Below are 11,000 nucleotides of genomic sequence, written 5' to 3' on the forward strand. Positions count from 1 at the left end.
CTTTTTGACGGCTACTACTACCTGGTAGGTAAGCATAGAAAATGGGGTGTTATTCTTGTGTTATTTTTACAAGTATAGATATTTTAAGAAATTTGATTGAAATTTGCTGATTTAATTCTAGTTAGAAAAGTTGGTCATTCATGCGTTGTCACTAAACCAATGAATATGAGTACATAGTTTTTTTTTTTTTTTTTTCATTCCAACTTCTTGTATTCTAAATAATAATATTAATTTCTATTCACAACTAATCATCATCGTGCTCTTATAAATGCCTTGGCCAGGTCAATTATATATCTAAGTTTAAAGGAAAATATGAATGCGTTTGTTAAGTGGGAAAGACCCACCTTTGTAACTGTGAATTTTTTATTTTTTATTTTCCATTGAAAAAAGAAAGAAAGAACAACCGAAGCATATTCTAAGGATTGGATTGCTTTTTGGGTATGAGCAAGTTGTTCCATCAAACTTTTGAGGTTAAAAATCAATGCACTTTGTTAGAATATCTCAACCACAACCCCACTGGTCTCAAGACTCTCAACTTTTCCATCCTTGCTAATGTTTCCTACGTTGGCATCCTTGTTGGACTTCCATAAAAAAAAAAAAACAAAATAATTTCATCATTGTTTGGAGTGGGTACACAAGATAACATAACCAAATAATTAGGGTTGTACACACGGGAGGATGTTGACCGCAACTATATACAGATGGGGTTAATTAGCATAAACCACTATCAGAATATGCGGATGCGGATATCGATGTTAGAGTATGTGAATGCGGTTAACAATTTACATACCCTTTATATATAATATATTTTTAGTAAATTCACCAAAAGACATCGTTTTGGATTTGGTGTAGGGTTCTGTTTAGGTTTTTTTTTTCTTTTCTCTCATCTTCTATCTCATATACTCACGCCAAGCTAGGACGCTAGGGCTTTAAATAAAACACTAAACTATGCTCAGAACACAAAATTAGGCCCAAACACTAGCAAGGTTGGTTATTCACGTCAAGGTGCAATTTAGAAATATAAAAAGTAGGTGATTTATGACTGGTAAAGGCCATTAATTTAATGCAGACAATCACACTATCCAAACCTAACACTAGACGAATAGTTTAGCAAAAGTTGCAAGTAAAATATCTTACCATGCAAGTTATATTTAAAAATTTGCTTCACATGTCATAAATTGCTATGCATATTCTACTCATGATCATCTCTGAGACCTGTGATTTGAATATGTTCATATATGCATTATATTGAGTTTTGCATTGTTTAAAGAAAAAAGGAATTTCCTAGAAAATGGATTTTGAAGGAAAAATGAGTATTGAAAGGAACTATTTCAAAATAAAGTATGATTTCCGAAAAATGGGAAGATCGAATTTAAAGGGTCTTTCTGAAAATGTTTTTGTCAGATCTATCGACCCATGGATAAGCGGGGGATTAAACGCTTATCGATTTTGATCCAGTGATGAGTGGAAGAGTTAAAAACTTATCAATTTTGATCCAATGTTTAGTGGGGATTAGATGTTTATCAATTCTTATATGGTGATGAAAGATTTATATATTTCAAGTCAATCCAAAATTTTCTGTTCAAAAAAAAAAAAAAAAAGTCGATCCAAAATTTTAGTGGGAAACCCAAAATTTTGAAGTGAAGGGAGAAAAGTTTGTCCCAAATTGGCTATATACAAAGAAGTTAATTAGTTTATAAAGAATCCTCCCCACTTAATAATAAATTGGGTGATAGAAAAGAGAGCTAGTCACCTAGCAACTACAATGCCGTTCGCAACACGAGCTTGGGTAATGGACTTTGACGCGTGCGCATCTCTGAGCAATTAAAGAGCTCTAATCAATTTTAAAAATTAAAAAGTTGACAAAGACTGCAGGACCCAATTGACAGAGCTTGATGCATCACAACCACATACAAAAACCCAAGAGCCTTGTAAGAAGCTAATGTGTCCAAAATCACTATAAATATAACCCTTTGGTCACATGCATATACACACAACAATAACTTATCTTGTCTCCTACATTTTTTATTTTTTTGGTTCAATTCTCTTTACGAGGGTATTTTCTCATTACTTTATAAAGTAGTAATTTAGAATAACATTTGACCTTTATTGTATCTTGAAAAAAAATTTGTGCACTTAAAAAGAGATAAAATACGTTCTAAAACTATCGTCGTTGCGATCCCATTGAAAGTACCAATTTTATTTGTCTTCATAAATTTCCATAATTTTTCCAACACCTCCATCTCTTCTACCATTTGCAAATTGCCAACTCCTGTAAAGAAATTCATATAAATATCTCAATTTTTTATAAAAAAAAAAGAAGAAGAAAGAAGCATTGGCTAAAAAAAGAAAAGAAAAGCATATAAAAAAGCTACACTTTCTAATTACGCTAACATGATAATTAAATAATTAAATCTTCATTTTCACATCAATTTACACTTTTGAAACAACTCATCATTGAACATTATATCAAAATAATAATCCTACTTAAATGAAATATTATAGGAAAACAAATTAATTATAAAAATTTAGACGAAGTCAACTCATCGGAGCAAAGACAAAACAAAATAACTCCCGAGGCCCATGGCCAGTGAGCTTGACAGAATTTATACTGGCCCCCGCTGACTTTTCTACCCTTCACAGACGGCTTCGGATATAAATGTGAGTCATGTGACTTGAATTCTTTCGGCTCAACGGTGATGCTCAATGAATTATGACGGTGAGTATTTAATACAATACTTCCAGAAAAAACTAGCTGCATAGCCTTTCAGACTTGCAGTAAATTATAAATAAATTTCTTTTAAAGTTGGTTCAAATAATTACAGTATATAAAAAATAAAACTGTCACCTATCTCTTAATTATTAACGTGAGAACAATTATTTAAAAAAAAAAAAAAGAAAGTAAGTCAAACAAGAAAAAGAAAGACTTTTCTTTATAGAATTACACGTGAATGGCATGCAGCTGGCCAAAAGGGTCATCAGGGGAAACTTGAAATCAACCTGCACTGATGCTTCTTGGGCAACGCACTTCACTACCTCTTTCGCTCTTTCGCAGGCGACTTAACAAACAAATTTTTTATTATTCCATCAAACACACGAGCAATAATAATTTCAGCCATTTTGGCCCCCACCCCCAAACCAGCGGGTTTTGAAACCCCTTAATTCTTACTCGTGGCCCTTCCCATTTACAGTGTAACCACAGGGTTGTGGTTTGAGGGGAGGGGTTGTGGGGCAGGTGAAAAATTGAGGGGAAAGATTGCAGCTTGAGAAATCAAGAAAGTCAGATTAAACACCTAGAAGGCTAGAAACATGAGAAACCAAGCAACCCTCACCAACTTTCTCGTTTTCTCAAAATTTCCCAACAACCAAACAAATGGTATCAACAGAGAAACCATGTTCTGTGGACTGTGGGTCAGACCGGGGTAGTTTGTGCGGGCCAGATCGGGTTCTGCAGGTATTACCCACCCCTAGTGATTATCCTTGTTTCAATGCCTGCTGTGCAGTGAGCCTGAGTAGTTGAAGCAATTTTCTGAGGAGCAGCTTGATGGGATAGTCATTGTGAATTTTATAGTGAATATCCTTGTTTATTTTGTTCTGTTTTACTTCTTTTTTGTCATTTTCCTTTGTTTGTAGTGGGATCAGGGTAACATGTTATTTGGTGATTTGGGCGTTTGGTTCATAATGATATTCATTATTCGAACGGGGTTTTTATTCAAAAACCCATATCCGGATCCAAGTTGAATAAAACCCATGGTCACTTGAATAAAGTTTGAATAGTTTGAATAAACCCATTATATATATTTTTTAATTATTTTTTACCATACCAATCATTATACACAATTTTTCATACAATCCAATCATTTCCAATCATTTTATATTATTATAAAACACTTTTTTAAAACCCATCATATATTTTTTATTATTATTTTTTACCATACCAATCATTATACACAACTTTTCATACAATCCAATCATTTTCAATCACTTTATACTATTATAAAACACTTTTTTCCAATCTTTCAAATTCAACATCCAAACACATATTTAAAAGAATCTAAATTATATTCAACATTCAAACACATTTTTATTACCTTGAAAGCAGTGATCAAATTCTGAATATTATTCCTATTCGAAATATTGAATACTCAAAATATTACTCCGAACCCATTCTGGATACCATCCATCAGAGTCTCTGACTCGACGGTGACAGTTAATTGCAATAATACCATTCATCAGAAAAAGTCAGTGAATTTAACGACTTTCCAACATTGGGCGGGGCAGAGCGGACCCCAAGTTATTGAACACCCAGCCCTAAATGTGCTGCGTGTCACTCCAAGGGGCCACAACAATGAAGGAAACTGACAATAATATTGAAAAAGACCTGCAGAAAAGACACGGGCTTCATGACCAATAAGAGTCAAATTGATCATAGACCTTTTCAAACCACCAAATTATAAACACACACACACACAGAATCAAACAGAAATGGCTGGGGCAAAAAGTGAACCCTTTGGTGCAAATCAATAAATCCAAGGGCTACTCACAAACCTAATATCAACTGGAAGTGCTCGAGTGGATTAGCCACTAGGCAAAGATATACTCTATGGCTTTATACAAATGGCATTCATCAAAAAGCCTTTGCACACATACATAAAACATATTATAAAGATAATGGAGAAGAGAAGGTGGTGGTGGTGTGTAGAGACTAAGATATATTGAAACCATGCAACCACTCAATAAAGATGAGTTATCCATCATTTGGGCGAGATTGATACGTTGGGTGCACCATAACACAAGTTGGAGACTCGATCATCATGGGACTCGAGAAAAAACCAAGGTCAACAAAAGGCAAAATAATGAAATATGAAGCTGTACTTATCCTAATTACTATGAAGAATTGATCTCTGATAGGAACCCGAGGGTTCTATCCCTTTAAAATCACAAAATAAATGTAAAAACAAATTAAAAGATAAGATTATCAATAGCTTCAAGGGGATCGGGCCTCCAATTAATCCTCTCTTCTTCTTCTTCTTCTTCTCCTTCTTTTATATATATATATATATATAAGTAGGTCTCCAATTAATCTTTTTGAGGGGATCAACGTCCAAATATGCCCAAGGCAAATTGTATTTTTCTTTAATAGCTTTGCCATTAGACATCTATGACCTTAAATAGAGAAATAAAGACGATAACAGAAATACAATAAGGAGATAAATGAAAATGTAATCAATAAATAAATGGTAAACATTGGGTTTACCAACTTTTTTTTTTAAAGTAAATGAAATTAATAAGTGCAAAAACACAACCCAAGTACAAATAAAGTAAACATCAGAAACACCTAACCAAAAAAACAAACTCCTTAAGTATATAGTGTACCCGTCCGACCAGTATGCCTAAGAGTGCAATATCCAAAAACTAAAGTGATCCGTCGTCTGATCCAGGCTCAATAGACTAATGAAACTCCAATTACGAAGGATGGGAACATGTAGGAACAGTTTGGCCTCATAATGGACTTTTTTCTCTCATTTTAATCATCACCCGAAAAACACAATTCAAACAGCACATAATTCTCGATATGTTGGTTATTCTTATGAAGGAATAAAAAGCTAGTAGTGTTGAGCAATCACAATAATGGATTTAAGATATATATATATATATTTTTTACAAGTAATAAATTGATCTTATTAGAAGCTTAAGGTACCCTTAAGCACACCGGAAATATACAAGAGGATGCACCTAGCTAAAAAGCTAAAAATGAAACAGCCCACAAAAAGAAAGAAACTCAACAACCCCTCAAACCTGAACCCTCGAACCGAAACCTACAAAGAGCACTCAAAGCTATAGGAACGAAGCCCAAACAAACCCACAAAAACTAAAGCCCTTAAACCCAAATCCCACAAGGAACACTCAATGCTCCCTCTTCCCTTTGAACTACATACGCGCACCATTTTTAACCCGATGGAGCTCCTCTTCAATGGCACTTCCAACCCCATCCGACATCCAATCCAAGGACATGTCGGGATGACAAACACTCGAGGGGTAAAAAACCATCTCCCCAGACGGGCCGAAACCAACCAGCCACTTTTGAGAATGAGTTGAGCCATCCGATCCGATATTCGCCCCCTTTTCAGCAAAAGGAGCAGCGCAACCATTCCAAGGGGAAGGAGCATAACCAACCACACCCGTTTTGCAAGTCCCTCGAAGACAGAGAGATCAGCGGCATACGACGTGCCGCGGAGTCGACGCCTTCTTGAAATTCAGTACCTTTAGATTTCTCAGGACTGGTCGGAGGCCGTTGAAGATCGGATGTAGACCCAAGACCCAAAGAGCACTCAAGACCCGCATCCACAACCAAGGAAGACTCCAAAACAAGACTAGAGGAGGTCGGGATAGAACCTGACCCAGCCATCGACGATGCTGAGACTGAAGTCGCAGACAACAATGCTGAACCGAAAGCTACCACATGATATTCTTGCCCAGAAGATGCCGAAACATGTCCAGGGGAAGGACCATCGGCAGCCACTGGCGACGACGGACCAGGAGTCACACAAGTAACAAAAACCCTCCCAACAGCCGCTCCAAAACCCGACGAAGCCACCAAGCCTGAAACCACAACAATGCCTCTGGGACCGACCATCAAACAAGGCCCAACATCTTTGGGAAAAAAGGAGAACTCAACACTAGTCGGAACAGACAACCCAGAATTCGAAGGGTGCCCTTGACCGGTATCCTCAATCCACTTCTTTGCTTTAGGCATCGCCAAAAATCGGCCCAAACGAAAACTTTTGAATCTGAGATCGGGTCTAAGACCCAACCCAAACCCAGACGAGCGACCCAATAACAAACAAACGACCTGATCCACCAAACTCAGTAGAAGGTTCCCCCACGTCTGCAACTTCAAATGAGGCAACGGCTTCCTCGCTGATCCTAGTGTGCCTTGGGCAGAGGGGAGACGTGCTGCATGTTCTTTGCTCTGCAGATTCAACAACCTGTCCTTACCCAACGGTTCCTTCTCCAACACTAACAACGGTTCCTTCTTAAAAAGTCATTTTCCAAATTTGAAGATATTCAATGTATTGATAAGAAACCATAAAACAAAATTTCGAAAATAAAAAACAGATAAAATTTAAAAAAACAAATAAATAGTATCTAAAAAAGGTCTAGCAAACTGGGAGAACTAAAAAAGTAATGGGATATTTAACAACCATAATCATATGAAACAAAGGGTTACATACACGTTAGAACAGGCACTGAACGTTAGAACAGGCACTGAAATATGGGGACTCATCAGTAGTCCAGACATAAACATAAAAAATGCACAAAATTAATATCCATATTGAGAACATGTGTATGACTAAAGTTACAGTCAGAATGGAATGCAAAAATATGATGATATTCGTAAGTACTCAATGTTTGAAGTTTCCAAAACTTAAATGGAAAACTTCAGTATGTTCGCATTGCAATAAGTAATTACATGTGAAAACAATTTAATTGGCGGGGGTAACCCCTTTTCAAATTCGCCACTACTGTCAATGAACAAATCAGTCATTGCAATGAGATATGTAGCAAAGTAAAAATCACGCAAAGTGAGTCACATGGTCAGTCCAGGCATGGACAATTTTTTGCTACTCCCAAACTATTCTGAAGAAACAATTCAAACAAGATCAGATACGAATCAGAATAACGGATAGGCAACAAGCCACCAACTTTATAGTAGAAGAACCCATTAAACAACAAGAGTGTATCAAAGGTATCACAAAAGATGAAGTCAGCTAGTGGACTACTAATGAAATTTGAACATTCAAGATTTAGAAATTCACATTTAATAGATTTTACTTTTTTATTAAAAAAAAGGATCAAGGGACAATCAAGATATCCTAGAGAAGAAAAATCTGATATTCAAACAGCATGACATAGATGTAAATTTCTTAGAAAAAGCCCTCAGATCTCATAGCTATTTGGGTCATCGACAGCATAACCATCAGATTTTCACCAAGAGCCTTTCCACATCAAACACCGTGATAAGAAAGGGGGAAAGAAAGAAATTGAGACAGAGCAGAGAGAGAGATAGAGATAGATGGATAGATAGATAGATAGATAGAGAGAGAGAGAGAGAGAGAGAGAGAGAGAGAGAGAGAGAGAGAGAGAGAGAGAGAGAGGTGATAAAATGTGGTGTATTGCATTTCTCTTAGGAAAATGCTCAAGATACTAAAGGCTCGTAGTGAAAACCCATGTAACCGCTCCATACAATGAGTTTTCCATCATGGGGCAAATGTAAATGCATATGCAAATACAATTAGTCCTTGGACTACTTAGGGATCAACAACTGTTGCGAAGAACCAAAACAACAGTTTAACTAAACAAATCCATCACTATGGCTCAGCGGAGTAACTCTAATTACCAATAGAATGTAACCCCACATCAGATAATTCAAAAAACATGACATCTAAAACATAAACAAAATACACTACAAAGTGTTTAAAAAAAAAAAAACTGGTCAGATATAGCTTTCTAGGCTGCATTTCCATCAATAATGCAGCAAACAACTGCTCAGAGCCCAGTGCGTTTATCATCATTCACTACATAAATATAACCAAACTCAAACCCCAAAAATCCATGGCGAAAAACTTGTGTAAACCATTCAGATACCATTGACAGTAAAACCATTAAAAAAAAAAAACAACAACAACAACAAACAAACAAACAAACAAAAAATGAAGCGAAATTGAACTAACCAAGACGGCCAAACTGGCTTTGCAACACATGCATGTGAAATTAATATCAATGTATGTTTTCTTATAAGTAATCGACAAATATCATTAAATGCGTAAAGGTGCCCCTAAGTACATAAAAAGTATAAAAGAGGAAGCATCTAGCTAGAAGGAGCAAAAAAAACAAAGAAATCACTATAACTAATTGTCAGAGGAGAAACATAAGCAACTGTCTAAATATACAAAGTTTTGAATTAAAAAAAAAAGGGACTTAATTACCTCCAAATCGGTCCTCAAAACTTCTGTTATTCATTTCCCTCCATAAACACCATAAAAGGCACATACGCACTATCTTGATGTTTGAGAACAGGTGTATAACTAATCATTATGAACATGCGTATGACAAATTAGATTTTAAAAAAACAATAAAAAAAAGAAGGATAAATGGACCATCAAGTTAACGCATAGAAGAAAAATCTGACATTCAAACAGCATGAAATAGATGTAAATATCTTAGAAAAGCCCTCAGATCTCATAGCTATTTGGATCATCGACAGCATAACCATCAGATTTTCACCAAGAGCCTTTCCACATCAACCGCCGCAATAAGAAAGGGAGACAAAAAGAAATAGAGAGAGAATTAGGGTGGGAATAAAGTGTGGTGTATAGCACTACACTCTTAGGAGAATGCTGACGATGACAGTAAAGGCTCGTAGTGAAAACCCATGTAACCGCTCCATACAAAGAGTTTTCCATCCTGGGGCAAATGAAAATCCATATGCAAATACAATTAGAGTCCTTAGACAACTTAAGGATCAACAACTACTGCAAAGAAGTAAAACAACAGTACGACTATATTTCCTCACACTAATCCATCACTATGGCTCAGTGCCCATATGTGAGCGGAGTAACTCATTACCAATAGAATGTAACCCCACATCAGACAATTCAGATAAAGCATAAACAAAATACTCTACAAAATGTGTAAAAGAAAAACTGGTCAGATATAGCTTTCTAGGCTGCATTTCCATCAATAATGCAGTGAAAAACTGCTCAGAGCCCAGTGCATTTATCATCATTCACTACATAAATATAACCCAACTCAAACCCCAAAAACCCATTACGAAAAGCTTGTGTAAACCACTTACAGATATCATTGACAGAACAACCAAAAAACAAAACAAAAATGAAGCGAAATTGAATTCAACAAGAGGGCCAAACTGGTTTTGCAACACATACATGTGAAAACCAAATCAATGCATGTAAAAGCCCTCAGATCTCATAGCTTCAAAATGAATCATCCACGGTCTTTCAATGCAATGGCATTCATCAGAAGCCTTTATAAACCACCACCACAAAATATGAGTGTATATGTGTGCATGCATGTACAAAGAAAGAGTAAAGCTACTCTTCACAGGATTTGGCTTAGGTGCTCTAAAACAAATCCCTCTTGACACCCATTTATCACACATATACATTCATATAAAGAAGAGGTGGTGGTGAGTAAAGGCTAGTAATGAATGAAAACCACGCGAACCGCTCAATACAGTAAGAGTTGTACATCATCGGGCAAATTAGGGCTCGTTGGTCGGCGCTAAATGCAAGCCACGGCGCCCTTTAGCATAACCACACCCAATAAAATCAACCAAAACCAAAGGAATACAAAAATTGATACTTTGCATAAGATCCGAAACAGAGAAAGAGAACAGAGAGCAAAGGATTAAGAGAGAAGAAGCTCACTAGGGTTTCGCGGCGATTCCTGAACTTAATAGGGATGTGATTTCCCAAAATATCCTTTTTCTGGTCCCAATTTCCGACAGCATCCTATTGTATTTCTCTTGTGGAGTGTTTGGGATGGCGATTTGTTAAATAATAAGTGCATTTTAAATCAAATAGTAAAATTTAAATCGTTTGAAAACTGTATTTTTTAAAATTGCGATTAAAAATGTAAAAAATTTATTTTTTCAAATAGCAGGTAATATGGTATTTTTTTGAAAACTCAAAATTTTAAATGCTACTTTGTGATTTTAAAGGTAAAACTGTGATTTTGCCAAAACGCTTAACTGTATTTTTAAAAATCAATTTTTTAAATTGCACATTTTAAAATCGGTATTTTAAATCGCAAACCCAAATGAACCTTTAACTCTTTAGGCCATTGTTTCACTGTTTACCTCCGATTAATCTATCCAAATTGAAATTTTTTTTCCATATTAATAAAATGATTAAATACATTATTAGTATTTGAGTTTTGAAAACTTTATTTTTTGATACCTGAGTTTTAAAATATAT

General features: G+C 35.7%; 1 protein-coding gene and 2 non-coding genes across 8 annotated transcripts; all 3 read right to left on the reverse strand.

Annotated features, from left to right (window-relative positions):
- Window positions 1-5,644: 5,644 nt before the first annotated feature.
- Window positions 5,645-10,589, reverse strand: LOC133866742 (uncharacterized). Of its 6 annotated transcripts, none has more exons than XM_062303367.1 (3): window positions 10,452-10,589; window positions 8,991-9,089; window positions 5,645-7,036 (listed from the first exon to the last, which is right to left on the reverse strand). In XM_062303367.1, exon 3 carries the CDS (start codon window positions 6,755-6,757, stop codon window positions 6,128-6,130), a length of 630 nt encoding a protein of 209 aa, XP_062159351.1. In that variant the 5' UTR covers window positions 6,758-7,036; window positions 8,991-9,089; window positions 10,452-10,589; the 3' UTR covers window positions 5,645-6,127. The 6 variants fall into 6 exon arrangements, with proteins under 6 accessions (XP_062159351.1, XP_062159352.1, XP_062159349.1 ...); XM_062303368.1 differs by lacking the exon at window positions 10,452-10,589 and adding an exon at window positions 9,951-10,432; XM_062303365.1 differs by lacking the exon at window positions 10,452-10,589 and adding an exon at window positions 9,951-10,432 and having other exon boundaries at window positions 8,991-9,468.
- LOC133867550 (small nucleolar RNA snoR118) lies at window positions 8,495-8,580 on the reverse strand. The gene has a single exon (XR_009900105.1). It is a non-coding gene; the product is annotated as a small nucleolar RNA snoR118 (small nucleolar RNA).
- LOC133867549 (small nucleolar RNA snoR118) lies at window positions 9,709-9,794 on the reverse strand. Its single transcript, XR_009900104.1, has one exon. It is a non-coding gene; the product is annotated as a small nucleolar RNA snoR118 (small nucleolar RNA).
- Window positions 10,590-11,000: the final 411 nt, after the last annotated feature.

This window comes from Alnus glutinosa, chromosome 4, assembly GCF_958979055.1.
Source record: "Alnus glutinosa chromosome 4, dhAlnGlut1.1, whole genome shotgun sequence".
In the NCBI taxonomy this organism is placed as follows: domain Eukaryota; kingdom Viridiplantae; phylum Streptophyta; class Magnoliopsida; order Fagales; family Betulaceae; genus Alnus; species Alnus glutinosa.

What these genes read in the sequence shown, in the direction of transcription:
- LOC133866742 (XM_062303370.1), bottom strand. Translation starts at nt 6,757, where the DNA reads ATGCCTAAAGCAAAGAAGTGGATTGAGGATACCGGTCAAGGGCACCCT.